The sequence below is a fragment of the Glycine soja genome, chromosome 11 (assembly GCF_004193775.1).
Source record: "Glycine soja cultivar W05 chromosome 11, ASM419377v2, whole genome shotgun sequence".
Taxonomy (NCBI): domain Eukaryota; kingdom Viridiplantae; phylum Streptophyta; class Magnoliopsida; order Fabales; family Fabaceae; genus Glycine; species Glycine soja.
This window is the reverse complement of record NC_041012.1, coordinates 49372081-49391805: the sequence shown is the minus strand read 5'-3', so window position 1 is coordinate 49391805 and position 19725 is coordinate 49372081. Positions and strand designations below refer to the sequence as shown.

The window sequence follows — 19725 nt, the reverse complement described above, 5'->3', positions numbered from 1 at the left end:
ACGATTTTTTTTATCACCATTACACATATGTTCTAATACTGAAACATGTACTTTTGCAAGTATAGCAACGATACATTTAGTGCAGGTGTAGTGATATATGATTGTGTTGATGATGATGCAAAAATATATATGTAATTCTTGCAAAATAATAAAATTCATGTGTCACAAATTATTTCGATTACATCTAGCATATTGCAATACATTACACAAAAAATTATTTGTAAATATTAAATTTTAATTTTCTAAATTTTAAAATTACACTATAAATATTTACGAAAGTAAAAATGATTAAAAAAACTAGATTATTACGAAAGATAGTCTAAAGTTTATTTAGAGGGGTATATCAATAGATTTTAAGCACTACAGAAAGACTTTGGTCTGCTGTCTCAGTTTGTCTTGTTATGTTTTTATTTTCATCATTGGATTTTATTTACTCGAGCAAAAAATTGCACTCAATTATATCAATTCAATATTTCGAAAGATTATTATTTAAGTTTTGGCTTAAAAATAACTTAAATAATGAAAATTAACAAATTAATAATTAACATTTATGAATAAAAAAACAAAAAATTAGGCGACCAAAAATAGAAAGTATCTATGCTTGTCATCTCTTGGAGAATGCTTCTTTTGTTGGTTCTCTTCTCCCTCCTCTAGTTCGTGATTGGGTGCTGTTCATCGACCATGCGCTTTTGATCATGAAGGTCTTCGTGCTTCTCATGCTTAATTTCCATGGCTTATATTGCCGTGTTGCTACTTGCCGCGTATTTTGTAGGTAAGTCATGTCTTTTTCTTCTTTAATTTTGTGTTTTTTTTTGTCTTTTTCTTTTCTTGTATTCTAATACCCCTCCCCCGCTCTCATCCTACTTCATGTTTATAACTGCAAAATTTAAGTTTAATTGATAGTTAATTTTAATTATAAATATTTAAATTTATTTATTTTTACTATTATTTTTAATGAGATAATGAAGAATTTAATATTATGTTAATTTTTTACCAACAAGATTCAAAAAAAGAAAATTACAATTGCTTTGGAGGAAAATTTATACAAAAACTTGAAGAAAAAGTTGAAAATTTGGACAACCCGCTTAGCACACAAACTCAAAACTCGAAACTTTCTAATGAATACATTCTAAGCCTGAGTATTTCACATAAGGAAAATTTTCTTTCTATATCCATTATCCACTTCTCCCCCTCTATTCATCTCTCTTTTTCTATCTCCATCAACCCCTAAAGTATAAAGTCTCTTATGACTATGAAAGACTAAACCATGACAAACCAAACTCTTGTAATATAACTCTTCCTTATTATCTATTTAATGTCTTATTGTTATTGATTATGGTTTGATCATTTATGTTCATGTACTGCTTAGAAAATGCATATAATGCATTGAAAAATGATTATTTTCTAGAGAATTGGAAAAGGAAATCTAACTAAAAATTATGGCGGGGAATAGAGTGATATTTGTTTAGCCTATTTCATCCATCTTTAAACTTAATGTGATTTGTTATTTTATCTTTGCAAAAGAATTTGGGAGAAAAAATAAATAAATTAGGCTTTCATGTGGAGAACCAAAGATAGAGTATCATAGTAAATGCTAATAGAAACTGAGATAATATTATATAGTTAACAATTAGTAACATTGCATCACAAGTAGTTTTGACATGTTAGGTCTCAACACATTTATAATTTTTTATCTCTTCTACTCTATCAATTGCTTAAAAAGTAAATTTATACAATCTAAGTACAAATAAAGTTTATATGGACTAGACACTTGAACTTCCATTTTACTTTATTACTTGTGACAAATTAATACACTTACTAACAAGTTAACAAAATTTTCCTATAATTAACTTCACGGGTGACTTCTTATTTAAACCAAACAAAAAAAAGAGTAATAAAATAATTAACCCCTGTGAGAAGAATTAGTTATTCATAGAAATAAACAATCAATAAAATTATTATTAATTTTTTTAAAATAATATTATTTATTAGTAGCCATTAATTAACTATTAAGGCTGCCCTAAGCCTTACTATTTTGGCTCTACTTCTAAAATATTTTGTGTATTATTAGTATTTTCTTCTTATAAAAAGGAATTTATTAACTTGTTAAAACGTTTTTTTAAGGGAACTTGTTAAAATGTAACATTAAAGTAAATATTTTCTAAAATTAGTTATGTTTATCATGTTTTTACTTTTTTAATAGTAAGTAATTATTTTATTTTTCTATTTAGATGACGTTTAGAATCGGAAATATTTTAATATTGTTAGAAAAGTGACATGTAAATACAAGTTTCTCGTGTTTAATAAAGGAGAATAAAAGTATTTTTCAAACATTGGCCGATAACTAGGAATATTAATTTGTGAATAGATAATAATTAAACTTTTCCACCTTACTTTAATTTTTAATAATATTTTAAATTATGATATATATTTCCCATTACTAAGCATTTTAAATTATATAAATTAACTTTAAAACCCTATCACAATTTTCATTGGCATTTTAAACGTTTTCAGTTTTTTAATTTGGCATCATAGTTAAGTCGTTTTCGCCTAATTAATAAAAAGTCTTATTTTATATTTTAAAAATATAAAGAAATGGACTTGAAAGTGATATGACTTCTTCTAAACAAACTATATACCGTCGAAATATAGTTACATGTATAATTATAATCTAATTTTTGTGAAACAAAATGTAGTGATATAGAAAGAAACCAATTGATAAGATTAACGAAATGTAAATTTTTCTTAAGAATTATTTAGAAATATTTCTTATACATATATAGCCGATCAAGTGGTTATTAGACTTACAAAGTAAATTTAAACAATTTAAAAATGAATGGGAATATTTTTAGTTTTTTTTTTAATTTAAAATATTGGGGGAAGTTAAAATCATTATATAGAGAGAAATTAAAAGGAAATTGTTTCAACCTTGATAATTCTTACCACCACTTTTCTAAATGTTCAAAAAATATAATAATTTTATTCAATTGTTTTTAAAAAAGAATTCTTCTCAAAATTCATTGGAGTTTAGATAAACGTTACCCCGGAAATGATTGCTATCTAGTTATTTACTTATTTTGATGGAGCAGTTAACAACGTGAATAAAATTATAGCCAGCTAGATTATTCGAATCTATAATTCTTGACAGGTGTAGCAAATAAGGAAAGGAAAATATCAGTCAGACACAGCTATAGTTGTATAATAGTTCATCCAATGGTAGCTTCAGCATGGCTTCATTGAAAAACAAAAACTTTTTTGTGCTGTTTCTTGATTTATATATTGAGTGAGAGGGACTAATTAGATCTCAATTTCCCAGCATGGGGTACACTTGTACGTCAATGTGGGCATGCAAAGGTATTAAAGACACACAAAAATATTAGTTTATGGGGCCATGTCCAAGTGATAGATCATAGATATATAGCATGCATCACCATGGAAACGGGTTAACATATACCGGGAATCCCGTAAACCCGACGCAATTTAATTTTTAAAAAAGGTTACATATACGTGGTTTAAGCCTAAATATATAAATGTTTGTTTTTAATCTTTTTTGGAATGTGTCAAGTATAGTTTTTGTTTTTCACAAAAAAAATTATTACCTTGATGGTTTCTTATAAATTCTTTGTAGTTAAGTTGGTGTGTGGTGTGTCTTCATGTATTAGTTTTCTTAGGTTTTACTTTGACCATTTGAAAATAAAATAATGCATGAGTCATCAAATCTAGTCTGCTAAAATTTAAATGATTTCTCCTCAATGTCTTAGTATAAGTATTCTTTGTTCAAGATAATATTAATATAAAGTATTATCATTTTTGTCGATAATAAATTTTTACAGAAAAAATAATTAAGTTAACAAACTTTAATGAATCTTTTCTTTTAATTATATTTTTTTTCATTTATAAAATTAGAATTTAAGACTTTACTTCACTCAATGACATGTTGTATATTTACTATAAGTATGTGTGATTTGTTGGCCACTCCTCCATAAATTAGTGTTACTTACATTTTTTGGAGCATTGGTAATAACAAATGTAAATGAGCCATGACATGATCTAAAAATTCGGTGTACCAATCTTCTACAGGTTTTGTGAATCAGTAAACGGTCCTAGCCTTATTATGTTCTTATACTTTATAGCCACAACATTCAAAATTGTACCTTCAGCCATGCGATTCAATTCAAAGTTATGCCGCGTGCAGTTCTTCATTTTTGGTCCGCGTATCATCGGTACGAAAAATTTGCCCTCTGCTATATTTTAATGTACCACGAATAAGACGAAAAAAGTTATATATATTTTCTAATAATTTTTCCATTATTTATTGCTTTACTACCTTAATTAATTTACAAAATTATAACTTGTATATTCTTTATTTTTCTTATCCACCAAGACTCATTCTCCAATAGCCAACAGTACTGATTGCTGGCCACTGTTCCTTAAATTAGTAGTGTGTTACTTACATTCTTGGGAGCTAGCCATCATTAGTAATAACAAAATAACCAGTGTATAGCTAGCCGGTGGTATCATTGTCATTAGTAATAATTAAAGTAAACGACAATTTTAACCTATATAATTAATTAACGTGACATAGTAATGCAGTATGATTTGCTAAATCTACATCTTCTACTACGGTTTTTATGAAACTGTAATAAGTCTTGTTTTCTCGGTATTATGTTAAAATATATTTGCATGTTAAAAAATTTCTAGCCATAAGATTCAAAATTGTACCTTCTAGACTTTCAAAACTGTACCTCCTGCGGTTATTTTTTTTTTCATATATAAATTATGTTTGTTAAAATATTTTAGTTAATTTTTAATTTTTTTATTAATTGAAAAACTCATTTGTGCTTTTGGTAAACAATTTTTTTAGTAATTTATAACATTTTTTAATACGTTACTTGAATAAATATTTTTTAAAACACTAATTTTTAGTTTGTAGTTTTTTATATATAGTTTTTTTTATTTTTAATATATTTATTCATTTTTCTTGTTATATTTTTTAAATTCATAATTTTATTATATTTTTATTATTTTATACTTATCAGGTTTATCAGTTATTTCAACAGTTAATTTTATTGAACTTCTAATTTAATAAATTAATTTTTTAACTTTTAGTTATCAACTAATTTTACTCAAACATAACCATAATCAATTTGACCTCTCTACTATATATTTTAATGTACGATGAATAAGACAAATAAGTTTATATATACATATATATATATATATATATATATATATATATATAAAGCTATAAGAAAATCTGTAGATAAAACGTGAAGATCATCCTTTCTGACAATGAAGGTTGGAGTTGGGACGATGAGTGACTTATCACAGCTGGATGCAAATTCTTCTGATTTGGCAAAAACATTTGCTTAAGAATGAATGGTTTGTGCAATTTCTTTGGAAGCTTCCTATCGCTTGACGCATGCCATGCATATTATCTCGATCAAACTCTCAGTACAAAACTACAGATAACATGTGCACATGGAAATCGTACGTCGATGATATGTGAAATTATGAACAGAACCATCTTAGGAAGAAGGTGAGTCAAAATCGGCTAGATTAAGAGAATCAAGCTACTGAGCGGAATGATACACGTGCCAACATTAACAGATAGATAGCAGCGCTATTAAAAGACAAATATTTATGTCATAAGTGTCCTTTAATTTGGACAAATTGGCAAGGTGAATAAATGATAAAAGATACTGTAAAAATTTTGTTATGTGAACAAAAATTAAATAAAGAAACCGTTTTGTTGATTTCATAAGTTAAATAATAAGTTATAAAAATCATAGCATGCAACAACGATATTATTATTATTATTATTATTATTATTATTATTATTATTATTATTTAAACATGGCATCTTATTAGACATAAAGAAACATTAAACATTTTGAATAACTTGAAGTTGGATCTTTTTAACTAAGAATTTAATTAAAATACACTGTGAGTCTTTTTTTTTTATAAAATATCGTGTAATTAAAAATTATTAGTTTTTTATAGTAATTATTTTTAAGTCATATTAAAGATTATTTTTAATTATTTAATAATGTCAAAATATTTACACTATAGGTATATCATTTAACTAAATAAATATTTAAAAAATTATACATGATGACTTATTTAAAAAATTAGTTTGACCTAAGCTGAACTTGATATGGATTAGATTATTGACCCCAACTACAGCAGCAGTCAAGTCTATTTTCTTATCTAATTGTGTAATGAAAAGGTTTTGCTTTTAACGGTGATGGATAAGGTTATCATATAAAAAAAGCCCTAGTGCATGTCGTGGTTTTGCTAAAAGAAGTAGCATTTTGCACTTTTCCTATTTTGTCTCCATTTTTATTTTAACCTTTTATTTCAAATTTTTATAATTTTATTTAAAAAATATATAAATATACGTCAACTTAAACATCCAATCCGAAATAATCTAATTTTATTATTTCCCTAAAACTACCCGAATTCAACTTAGGGTTACACTTTGTGTGATTATATAAGTGACATTATATGTCATGGAGGCTTGATTTTATCTCTAAATAGTACAAGCAAAGTGTCTTTCTCGAATTTAGCAATTTTGTCAAAGAAATAATATTCACAATTTCTTATAAAAAAGTTTAACCATATATGATATTTTCATAAGAGAAATGTTAATCAGTGTCCGAGCATCAATTGCTGATTAACAAAGTAAAAATAAAAATTATATTATTTTGTCAAATTACATAAAAATGTATTTTTTTTAATCATGTAAATTTTAATAATTTTTTAATCAATATCTTAATAAGATCATTTTTATAATTGTTTAACCAATTACTTGGACATTGTTATTTAATTTTTTTTATCATTGAAGATGATCTACATGTTATATTGAATTACTTAAAATTAAGCTCTGATTGGGTAAAAAATATTTTCTTATCATTTAAAAGAATAATTCAAGAATTACTTAAAATTATATGATTGAAATAATATATATATATATATATATATATATATATATATATATATAAATTATTTAATTATGATACAATACTGTGGAGATCAATTAATATAAGTTAAACAACTTAAAATAAGTTATTTAAATTGCATCCATTGGATATGCTATAACAAGGGGGGAAAAAATTAACACATGGAGTATGGAAATGGAAAGAAGAGTTACCATTAGCAAAGAGATGAATGGGATGGAATTATATGGTTAATAATTAACTAAGGAGTTGGAATCCGACACGACCAGCGAAAAGGGACGTTGCATGGTATGAAAAGTCGTAAGTCGTATAACACTGCACCCACATGCGCTGTCTCTCCTTCCCCAATTTAACACTCCAACAATAATCTCTATCTGCATTTCTACACTCTTATTTTCTTTTTCTTTTTTCAATCTTCATCTTAATTAGCTGCTACCGTCCAAATAATCTTATCTACACACTCACCCTTTGACTACACCTATAAATATAAGCATCATAACTGCCTCAAACACTCAAACAAAGCAAGCTCAAACAACCATCATCACCAAACACAACACACTCTTTCATTGCTATTATATTATCAAACAACAAACACTTGTCGTTATATTATGGCCAACTTCAGTGTCAGAAACAGCAGCAGCAGCAGCAGCAAAAAGAAGAGCGTAGTAGGAGGCATTGTGAAGTTCAAATTCGTCGTTGAGAAGCTCCAAAAGAGACTCCTAATGGGGAGAAACAAAGAAGGGTGTGATTCTTCTTTAAACTCAAGCTATGTGCCAGAGGACGTGAAGGAAGGACACTTCGCAGTGATTGCGGAGGGTGGAGAGGAACAAAAGAGGTTCGTGCTGCCACTAAGCTGTTTAACCAACCCAACGTTTTTGAAGCTATTGGAGCAAGCTGAAGAAGAGTATGGCTTTGATCATGGAGGTGCAGTAACCATTCCTTGCAGGCCTTGTGAACTTGAGAGTATACTTGCTCACCAATGGCATACCCAAACTACTACTACTGGACCAAGGTGGACTTGTAGAAAATCCATGGTATTTTGAAAAAAAATTGTTTTTGAGAAATTAATAATGTAGTAGCTACTGGAATTTTTAGTTAACTTTCTCTTCTGAACCTCTAGTCAAATTATTTTTTGACTGTCTAATTAATTCTTCCACCAAGAACTAATAAAAAGTTCCAGCTTTGAGATTACTCTCATGATACATGTTTGCCATCATTTTTTTGGGGGATTGACTTTAGTTTTAAGGAGTTTAATTACTTATTTCTGGCTTATTTCATTCACAATTCACTACAAGAATATTCCACTACTAATAATTACTAGTCATTTAGTTCGACTTCATTGATATTATCTTCATCAGATGAAAATAAAATTATTAATATAAACATGGTAGGTACTAGGTACGTATATGTATACTAACTAATTATGGTGCGCGGATATTAATTGTATATGAATTTTCTATATATTAGTATAATGCATCGTTTTATTAACGCGCGCGGGCTTATAATATTTAAAGTAACTGTTTTATTTTTGTTAAACAAAATTTATACCAACAATAAGACAAGGATCTAAGAACTGTGTATATATGTTTGGAAAACGTTCAATCCTCTCTCCAACATAAGGGGACATTGTACTCAATGATACAGTGTGTGTGTTTATCCGTTGTCACACTTTCTTAAGCACCTAAACGTGATTTAGTGGAATTCATCGAGTTTTTAAACGAAAAAACAAACACACTGGCACTAGCTAGTCTAACTTTTATATTAATTAATTTCCTCCTTCAAAAAGTGTGAACACCCATTTTAGATGCTTCAAATATATGGTACTCCCGCAACCAGGAATTGGATGTATGTATTAATCACCTGTTCACGGCCAAATAAACGCCAACATTAGCATGTTATCGTATGTTTACTCAATTAAATTCACAAACATTTCATTTTGTTTTATCTCATGCAAATATTATTCATGTTACATGATTCCAACCATGCTTATACTCAAATTTTAGCTTGGGATGCACACTAAGTAAATTTCGTTTATAAATAATAATAATAACATGTTTAGTAAAACAATAATTAAATTTTTAAACAAGATTTTTTTATCTCAAGTTTGTAAATTATAAACAAAGCATGTTAAGACAATTTCAAACTGCTCCGTTTTTTCATAAAATATCTTCAACTTGTCTCCGTTATCCCACAAGCTAAGATGCACTTTTTGGCCCCTCTATTTCCACCCAGATTAAAGGTGTTATGATAATTAGGGACATCCTTACTTACAATGAAATTATGGCTGCAACCAATGATTCTACTAGCCTGTCGACCGACTTTAATGCTATGGAACTTTTTTGGCATTTAAATTCATGTATAAAGTTAAGATTTGGGAATGCCCCTAGATATGATACCAGCTGTCGATGTACAATGAAATGAATAATGCAAATATACACTCACACACTCAATAAATTCTCAAGTTTGTGCAAGCAGAACACACCACACAGTAGTACTCGAGTTCGGGAGAAGACATATATGCCTATTTAAGATAGTTAATTTGTACTGAATTTCGTTGCGTTTAAAACATTAGCTTATGAATTTATTATAAATATTTTTTTTATTAACTAGTTATCAGCGAATAGTAGAATCATAGTCTCTAAAAAACATAGCCATTTCCACAACAATATTTTCACAATATATAAGAATTAATCATTGAGACATCAGAAGCAAACATCAAGTAACTGTATGATGTATGTACCCAAAAAAAAAGTAACTATGATGTGGATGTTGATAGTCAAGCACAAGAACTTATTTCTTACACAATCTAGCGGGGGTGCAGCTCCGAATGAATCAGATGCTTACACAATTAACTTTTTGCTTTGTGATTTCTATACCCTTGCTAGCAAAATCATGAAGAAATTATTATATAATATAGGATTATGACATTATAATTCTGATTAAATTAGTTTCTGTTGTACGTAATCAAATTTTGTATTTTTTTTAAATTAAAAATCTCAATTACGTGAAGATTGATCGAAATTATAGATATAGTGATCCTGTACCTAGTAATAGTTTCTCAAAATTATAGCTTTATAAGGATACAGATTCTGAGGATAAAGTGAAGTTGGCTTAGAAGATGCTCAAGAAGAATTGTTATGATAGACAACATGAAGAGGTCGACACGGCGCTCAGCTAGTTTTACGATCTAAGTTTAAAATAGGTTTTGCGGGAGCACGAGTCTACTCATACTTGACTCAGATTATGTCAAGTTAAAGTAAGGAGAAATAAGGATGATTGAATAGTTAGAAAATAACGAAAGATGAAAAAACGCCACTAGTTTGATATATTTTGCTAACAAAATTATCATTATTCAAAAAAAAAAAAAAAGTTCATGTCATAAAGTTACAAACTATTTTTGGGCTTGTCATAAAAGGGAAATTAAGCAATATTTGATATGTAGCTTCAGGGGATGGGATACTATAGTATAGAGTGAGGGATGTTTCGTGTTTGTAATTGTGGAGACAGTGGTGTATGGGACGTTTAGTGAACGCTTCAGTATTGAGTACATCTTGTACTCAAATATATTACTACGTTATAATTAAAAATCTCTTTATTTTCAGTATTTTACTGATCAGAGGACATAAGGATTATAATAAACCAAAACTGAAGTATTTTGATCAGATGAAATAATGGTAAATAGTAACTTTTATTCCTGAACATGAACATGTAATTCGCTGACAAATATATCTCTCAGAGATGAAAATATAAAATTTAATTCCTGAAAATATAAAAAGTACGACAAATTTATTCGATCGTTAACTGTCGTCTGTCAATGTTAATAAAATAACCTATGAAGCACAGAGGGACAAATTTATCACTGAAAGGATTACCAACGTAATTATGCTGACTAGATTGAATGAAAATATCAGTAAAATATCATTTTTGAACGTTAATATCAGTAATTTTTTGTTGGACGAAAAAATGTCAATATTTTTTATTGGAGGAAAATGTTAGTAAGTTGTTTTAGACCTAAATATCATGACATTTTGTTGGATCAAAACATCAATAAGTTATTATTATTGGATGAAAATGTTAGTAATTTTTTATTGGACCTAAATATCATTATATTTATATTGAACTAAATTGTTAGACCCAAAATTTCGTTTCATTTAATGGTAAAATATAATTTTAGGATAAATTTTCGCTATTTTTTATCGTTACAAACATAACATTACAATAATTACTTAAAAAATATATTGGCAAACATAATTTAAAACAAACATAATAATAACGATAATATTGATTATCAACCATAATTTATCTATCACAATAAAAATTATTCAAAATAAACATTGTATAAGTTTACCAAAATAAACATTGTAACAATGTACCATTTATTACAAAATTTTTTAAATTATAATAATTAACCATAATTTATTATAGATAAAAGATAAATATATCACATATTTCACTTATTTGAATCTTGATTATTTTATTAGAGGGTGACAGACAAAAATTAATATCCAGATATATTTGACGCTCTTTTTATACTTTTGGATACTAAAGTTAATTTTGTATTTGACGCAATTTTGTATTTATCAACTGAGTGAAAAGACGAAAAGTCAAAAAAATATTATAGGACAGATATGCTCTTATACTCTTATATTAAGAATTAGACATGATCGTTTTATCAATCATTTCAGGTTCGGCTCTTATATTAAGAATTAGAGATAATTGCTTTATCAATCATTTCATGTTCATTTGTGTTACGTTGACTATTTTATTAACAATAATAGATGTAAATTAATAATCAAATATATTTATTTTTTGTACCTTTTATACTTGGACTAAATTTTATACTAATAACGAGTATAATCAAACCCAATCTAATCTGATATGCTTATACCCCTAAAATAGCTGGGCATTAATAATTTTCTCGGGAAAAATGAAGGGAACTTGCGAAGGATGAAAAATTACTAGAAGGAAGAGAGGCAGAGGAAACTAGTGCAGTCAATATAAAACTCTCGGTAGGTACATATCATTCACATTACATAAGGTCCCCTGCTATCTATCATGCTGGTCAGCAACCAAGCAACTAAATGATGAAAATACAAATTACTACAATCTAACGGGGAAGGACATGATTTCTACACCGATTTCTCTGCAGAGCCATTTAAATAAAAACTACAATCGCCATGGAGAAATCCACCTAACTTACAGTACGTAACGTAGTCCTTAGATGGTGATGACATGCATATGCTGGAGTGTCCCTGTCCCACTATTTTCTTCAGTCAGATAAACCCGCCTTTGACCTTAGGTGCTCCTTGAAATCCATAATGTCACCTTCCCATCTGGTCACAGCTTGATCAGCACACACCCATATCTCATGGGCCACCTGATTTATGAGCCTAAAATCATGGCTAACAAGCACCATGCCACCATCCCATTCATTCAATGCCTCGGCCAATGAGTCAATTGTTTCAATATCCAAATGATTCGTTGGCTCATCCAAAAGTAGCAGGTGAGGCTGTCTATAAGCTAACCATGCGAATATCACGCGGCTCCTCTGCCCATCAGATAAATTCTTCATAGGCATCACCTGCGCTTTACCGGATAGTCCAAATTTCCCAATGGCTGCTCTCATCCTCTCCTCCTCGTTTCCAGGGTATTCTTTTATCATAAACTGGAGGGCAGAAATTTCCAAGTCTAGCTTTTCAGCCAAGTGCTGGTGAAATTGTGCGATCCGAAGGTGATTGTGGCGTCGAACCATGCCATCTAGAGGTTCCAAATCACCAGTCATTAGCTTCAGTAACGTACTCTTCCCAGCTCCGTTGGGTCCAACCAGAGCAATCCTAGAGTCTAAATCAACACCAAAGTCAAGCTTCTTGTAGATCAGATTATCTGGCGTGTACCCAAATGTCACCTCAACAAACTGGAGGACAGGCGGGGGAAGTTTTCCCACATCAACAAAGCGGAATACCAAAACTTTGTCTCTTACCACCTTCTCTGCAAGTCCACCCCGCTCCATTTTTGCAAGAGTTTTCTCTTTACTCTGAGCTTGGCGAGCTAGTTTTGCTGATCCATGACCAAATCGAGCAATGTATTCCTTCATCGAGGCAATTTGCTCCTGCTCCCATTTGTACTGCTTCATCTGGTTCTCTTCCAGTTCAGAACGTGTCTGAACATATTGATCATAATTACCAGTGTAGAGCTTCAGCTTCTTGTTTTGCATGTGAATGATATTTGTGCAGACACCATTAAGGAAATCCTGGGAGTGTGAAACCACAACCAGAATACGGTCAAACTTCTTCAGATTCTCTTCCAGCCACACACAAGCTTCCAGGTCTGCAAATTTTAAAAAACTATGAATCAACAATTATTCCAGGACCAAAGGTGAAACATACTGACAGATGTAACTACAAAAAAAGAGCAAGAACATCTCAAGGTGCAGATATCATATAAACACAGGAAAAAAAATTTAATTTAATTTGAAAGTATAAAGTAACATCAGTGACAGAAATGCAACCACCATAAAATGAAATATGATTGAGATTTACAAGAATGAAACGACTGGATCTGGCATTCACAAATCAACCATGTTGATATTGTTAGGTGACGTGGGTCATTTAATTAGTTTTAAGTTTCTGTTATTGCTGTTAGGTGATGTGGGGTATTTGAATAAATTCTGTTATTGCTGGATATTGTTTTCCTAGTTATTTGGTTAGTTTCATTTGCAAGTTGGGCACCTGGGAGTTAGTTAGTGGCTAGTGTAGTGGCTCAATTTCTTTTATAAATAGAGCAGATTGTCATTGAGTAATGTATTCCTGCAGGAAGAAATAAAAGCCTTCTTTTTTCCTTATATAATTTCTCCTCTCCATTTTATATTTAACAGATATACTAAAGAAAAGTTGCTCTAAAAACTATATGCAGCCACCAAAGAAAAGTTGCTCTAATATATTCGCATGATATATTATCTTATCTTGAAGAAATCCTTTTTCTAAAGCAGACACCAAAGAAAAGTTGCTCTAAATCCTATACGCAGAGGCCTACCCACTTATTGGGTATTGGGTAAGCTAGAAGGATTCAACAAATTCATGGCTACTGTTTGATAGACATAATTTCTACAATAGATAAAGAAAAGAATCTACAGGACCTTCCATTTGAAATCACAAGTGAGACAGCAGAAAAAATCATCACATCAGTCACGTGAAAATCAATGCATACCAAGGTGATTGGTTGGTTCATCAAGTAAAAGAATGGTAGGGTTCATAAATAGAGCACGTGCTAAAGCAATCCTCATTCTCCAGCCACCAGAAAAATCACGTGTCTTCTTTGCTTGCATCTGCTTGTTGAAACCAAGACCAAATAAATTTTCAGCGGCACGCTTTTCTGCAGTTGATGCATCAATGGCTTCCAATCGTTCATAAATACGTTCAAGAGCTTCCCCACCCCCATCATCCTGGACCAAAAACCAATCAACTGAGCCAATGATCCAAAAACACAAGACAATGAGAAAAAAGCAGATTCTATATTTTACTTAAATACACCTGCGCTGCCAAAGCTTCAGCTTCTTTCTCCAAACTCAACCTTTCCTCATCACAGCTTATGACAGCCTCCAATGCAGACATGTCAGAGGCTTCAATTTCTCTGGTAAGGTGATAAATATCCATGTGGTCTGGAATAGGTAGCTCTCGACAACCTATTGCCGTAAGCAGGGTAGACTTCCCACAACCATTTAATCCAAGCAAGCCATAACGTCTGAAAGGAATTTAAAGTAAGCATAATCACCAAAAAATATTCCAACTAAAAATTACAGCATCCTGAACAGAAGCAGAACAGAATTGCAATGTAAGGATGACAAACCTTCCGTAATTAAGCTCCAATTCGGAATCAACTATCAAATCATGTCCATGGAAAGTAACTGACATAGATTCTATCTGTGATGACGGCATAAACAAACACGTCAATACAATACTGATCACTGTAAATGCATAAGCAATTAGCTACACTTAATAAGGCAGAAACATCCTTTTATAACATAATATTACAGCATTAACCTTCCTCCGACAAATTTGCAATTGGTTAGTATCTGGTTACATTCATGAAGCAGAAGCAGGTTTTTGAGCTTGGCAACATGGTAGAACGCCAATGCTACAGACCAAACTGCTTGGGTAGGCACATGCAAGCAACAATAAGCTAGAAGCAAGACTTGCTAAACTTGAAATGTACTTTTTTTTATAGAACTTATATATTATGGCTTCAAAAAATATGTAATAATAATCAATAAAAGTGTGGGATAGATTATTCTCCTATTTTCCTATTTCCAGAGGGACAATGCAGTATATGCATACAAAAGTAAGCCGAAATATTTTCAAATGAAAAATCAAGACAACTTTAATAGGCCAAACCAAAGGGAAAAATCTTTGAGATAAACTTTTAGGCAGACGGTAGACCCTAAAAAAAAAAAAAAGAAATAATGTTAGCATAATTTTAGGTAATATTATCACTACATTAGATGGAGCCAAATGCATGGGCATCAAGGTAACTAGACAAGTAAGCACTTTAGGCGCATGTACTTGTTTTGTATTCTTTAATATTTAAATATTTAAAAAAGCAGTTTCTTTGTTCCAGCTCAAGATTGTACATGAGCTGAGCTGTAATAGTAACATGGTTCTCACCCTAATATCCCTGGAAAGAGGATGCGAGCAGAGGACACCGGTGCAGGTTCGATCGGAAATCTGAATGTCCCTAATTCCGTCGGCAAGCTTCTCCGACGACGTCGTTTTGGACGAAGCAGCAGCAGCTGCTGCTTTGCCTCCTCTCTTGGCCGCTGCGGCCGCCTTCTTCTGCGCAGCCTTCTTCTTGCTGGCGTCAGACACCATCTTCAATCTCAAATATCTGCTTAGCAACAATCATCAACTATCAATTTAGAAATTGAGAAAGAAAAAAGGAAAAATCAGATGAATGAAGAATTGAAGACGCAAACCTTGAATCGAAAAACAATAGATCTAGAGTTGTGTGTCTGGTGCTACCGTGAGAGAGTAAAGTAAAATCCCGAGCAAGTGAGGGCTTAGGGTTCTTCAGGCTTCGAATATATACAAGTGTCGGCTTCCACGTGTCCCGGAGGGAGTTACTACCTAAAGTTTAGAATGCTCCACGACTGTATTCTATATACTCCCAGAGCTCAGACTGTTAACTTGGTTTAGCATATGCATCACTAGTTCTAATCCTTCGGTCTCTATCTTTTATTCCTAATTTTATTTTATCTTATTTTATAATCTTATCTTATAATAATAAGTCAACTTTCAAGGTTGGGATACACATATCACTCGTTAAGAGCTTATTGCAAATAATATTCTGTATATATTTCAAAGTTGACATTGTTACAAAAATAGCAGCTTAAGGATTCATTAGAATAGAAGTCCGTGTCAATAAAAGCAACGGTAAGAATTTGTAACTTTAAGCCTCTAACTATCAATTAAGCAATCAAGATGTAAAAAATTCAATTGCATTCCTTTTGCGATGGGTTTATTGAAATGTAATAGATATCACGACCAACAAAATGCATTGAGTATTATTCAACTTTTGGGGAAATCGTATATTATAAAGATATTTGAAATTATTTTATTTATAATTAAAATTGTCACATGTAATATAATTTGGGAATATTTTAATAGCATCTTTAATTATTGAACATTATTTTTTAATGCATTTAAAATTACTAAGATAATCTCAATTTTTTGAAGAAAAAACTGGGCTTTGTATATTATTTTATATAATAAAGATTATTGATTATTGTTTTAAGGCGTTTAAAATTATTAAGATAATCTCATACTTTTTAGAGAAATCTGATCTTATGTATATCTATTATATATAATAAAGATATCACAATATATTTTAAATTATTTTATTTATAATTACGTAGTGCATGAAATATAATTAAATAATATTTTAATTGCATTTTATTGTTAAACATTATTGTTTTAATACATTCAAAATTATTAGAATAACCTCAAATGAGATTACATGTTGTCTTAAGAGTCAAGGTTACACATCGTTTAAAAACGCTTCTTCCTTTTAATTTACTGAAGTGTCTTTTACAAAAATAAAATTATGATGATCCTTTAAATCGACAATACATCAAATATAAAAACCCTAGCAATGCTTACTAATTTGAGGTCAAAACAATACTAATATAAAGTTCCACTGTAAAGCACGTACAAAATAAGATTGTTGGATAATTTTTTGTAGCTAGAGATGGATTTTACTTGCTCCATTTTGAAAATCATGAAGCAAAGAAGAACTTCCAATGTAACTGGTTAATTATTTTGCATAAAACACCTATGATTTTTTGGTGCCACAGTCTGTTTATGTTGCCCTGCAGTGTCCGAGGCTTATTATATGTAGACAAACAATGCCGAGGAACAAGTGATTGGCGGTACTATAGCCCCATTTCTCGATTTAAAGTGGTTCTCATTGCCTCAATGCAATTGCAATATAATTCGAGTTAAAATTATCCAACCCCAGTTACCAATTGTATTAATTCGGCAGAGCGAGCAATAGAGCACAATCGTAAATAGTAAACTAGGAAGCAGCCAAATTGGTAGCATAGGTGGAAAAAGAGCAATAGAGTGACACCACTGACTGTCCAACATCCTCAATTACTCATGGCAGGTTCAAACTCCACTAACAAACCTGGCACCAAGGAAATAAGACAAATTATACAGGTAAGCTAGAAAGGACAGACACAACCTCTTCTTCCTTACAATATTAATACCATTCTTATTTACATTCCGTCCCAACCCCATTCATAAAATTATCAAGAGTACTAAAGAGATAGCTAAGCAAATTCGTCCTTCAACACAAAGTAGCCAATGGATGGCTGAATCAGGTTATTCCCATGTTATTTTCTAAATGAACTGCAGGATTGTAGGTTATAAGGTCAATGGACCAGGTTTAGATGTTTCTGAATTGGGTGCCTTAATTCTTCAATGTAAATATATTCTCTCCCAATATTCAAACTATAATGTGAAGTTTGTAAAGAGTTGTTGCTCACTCTTTAGTCAGGGTGGCATTTATTTACTTTTTGATCATGAATGAAATGAGTTGATACAGTTTGTGTAAAAAAAAAAAACACAAAGTAGCCAAGTGGGACAAAATATTCTTCCATTTGCATCGTATACTAACAATAACAAAGTCTATAACATGAACATAATTGTTTAATCATGTAAATTAAAGACCCTCCTATTAAGTGCAAAATTTTCTATAGCCTTTTCCACACCTAGAAATTTTTTTTATCTTTTTCACTATAAACTGGAAGAAAAATTGACGACTCTATTGTACCGAAAGGCATAACCAAATCAAATCCTTTATTGCCGAGTATCATCAAATGATCACAAGCCCAAAGCCTCACATAATGTGACAAGCATAGGGATTTTCGTCACTGAACATCTGCGACACAGGATGATATTGCCCCATGTAGTTATTAGAGTATTCACCATAATAGTTGACAATGTTCGATCTGCTCCGTTTTCCTCTGGCCATTACCACCACCACCCTCATTACCCTTATCATTGTGTCCTTCGCGGCCACCACCATTGCCACCCATTTTCTTCTTTTTGGCTGAGTCATTCTCTCCTTTGCCACCACCCTCTTTCTCACTTTCCTTTTCCTTCCCCTTCTCTTTCTCCTTCTTGGGAAGGACAACCTCAATCTTCCTCTTAAACTTCTCCGACAACTTCTTTGCCAAAGCTGCCACGTCCATCGTGCCCTTCGCCATCACCATCCCCCTCTCTCTATCTATACCCGCATGTCCTCCTTCAACACCAACATTGTTGGGTTTGACGATGGTGTTTCCTTTTTCTTCTTTCCCTTGTCTTTGTCCTTGTCCTTCTAGTGCCCACAATCACTCTTCTTCTTACGCTTCTGCAATTAAAAATGAGTGATTAGCACTAATTAACAATGCGGGAAAAAGATGAGAAACAAATTAAGGAACTAAAGTTTGATTATTGACTTAAGCACAGAATGGTAATTAGAGGTATCACTTTTATTCCAAAAATCAATTAACCCGCCTGGGAGGCCGATTCCAGTTATAGTGAGAGTTTGGAAGAAGATATTTACAACTCTTCACATTTACAAATTCGATTTGGTTTATTCCACATTCTTTTGTTTAATGGTTTCTAGTTCATGTTTTATTTGATATTGGGGATATGAAATACTTCTAGTTTTGTCTTACAATCTATGGAATGAAAAATATCTAAAGCAAATAGAATAGCCATTTCTTTATAATAGTTTTTATATATCATTAATTTTTTCTTGACATATAAAAAGTATTAAACCAATAAACCCTCCGTGAATTTGATTTTGCCAAAAGCACACGCGGGGAAGAACGTGGAGCCCAGGAAGGGAATTGTTTTGCTTCTCATGCACTGTTCATTCATTCCCTTTGGTTTCATTTGATTTCCATGCAACACTTTGTACGGCATGTTTGGTTATGTCGTCTTTCAACTCTTTTTTTTTTCTTAAAATTTTTCCAAAAACAATTAATCTTATAACAAATTATTTCATACACATAATTATACAAACATTAAATTAAGTTTAAGTAAATAAATTAAGTGTTTATTTAATAAAGTTTTATCTCACAAAAATTTATATATATAATTATTTATGAAATTTAATCAAATAAATTATATAGAATTTATTTTAACAAATAAGAATCGGAACACCATTTTTAACAACTAGGACAACTCAAAAGAATAACAAATCATGACTTTAATCAGTTTGA

At 30.8% G+C, this 19725-nt stretch overlaps 2 protein-coding genes across 2 annotated transcripts; one reads left to right on the top strand and one right to left on the bottom strand.

Moving 5' to 3' along the window:
- Positions 1-7490: 7490 nt before the first annotated feature.
- On the top strand, positions 7491-8156 carry LOC114374034 (auxin-responsive protein SAUR20). Its single transcript, XM_028331620.1, has one exon. It carries the CDS (start codon positions 7568-7570, stop codon positions 8000-8002), a length of 435 nt encoding a protein of 144 aa, XP_028187421.1. The 5' UTR covers positions 7491-7567; the 3' UTR covers positions 8003-8156.
- A 3772-nt stretch (positions 8157-11928) lies between these two features.
- Positions 11929-16163, bottom strand: LOC114376545 (ABC transporter F family member 1-like). The gene is made up of 6 exons (XM_028334712.1): positions 15928-16163; positions 15620-15839; positions 14805-14878; positions 14489-14699; positions 14166-14400; positions 11929-13286 (listed from the first exon to the last, which is right to left on the bottom strand). The coding sequence occupies exons 2-6, from the start codon at positions 15821-15823 to the stop codon at positions 12229-12231; spliced, it is 1782 nt and encodes a 593-aa protein (XP_028190513.1). The 5' UTR covers positions 15824-15839; positions 15928-16163; the 3' UTR covers positions 11929-12228.
- Between the last annotated feature and the right edge of the window lie 3562 nt (positions 16164-19725).

What these genes read in the sequence shown, in the direction of transcription:
- LOC114376545 (XM_028334712.1), bottom strand. Translation starts at nt 15,823, where the DNA reads ATGGTGTCTGACGCCAGCAAGAAGAAGGCTGCGCAGAAGAAGGCGGCC. An exon ending in CTCTTTCCAGGGATATTAGG is followed by an intron (nt 14,879 to 15,619) that starts GTGAGAACCATG and finishes CCGTCATCACAG; the next exon opens with ATAGAATCTATGTCAGTTAC. An exon ending in TGAACCAACCAATCACCTTG is followed by an intron (nt 13,287 to 14,165) that starts GTATGCATTGAT and finishes TAAAATTTGCAG; the next exon opens with ACCTGGAAGCTTGTGTGTGG.
- LOC114374034 (XM_028331620.1), top strand. Translation starts at nt 7,568, where the DNA reads ATGGCCAACTTCAGTGTCAGAAACAGCAGCAGCAGCAGCAGCAAAAAG.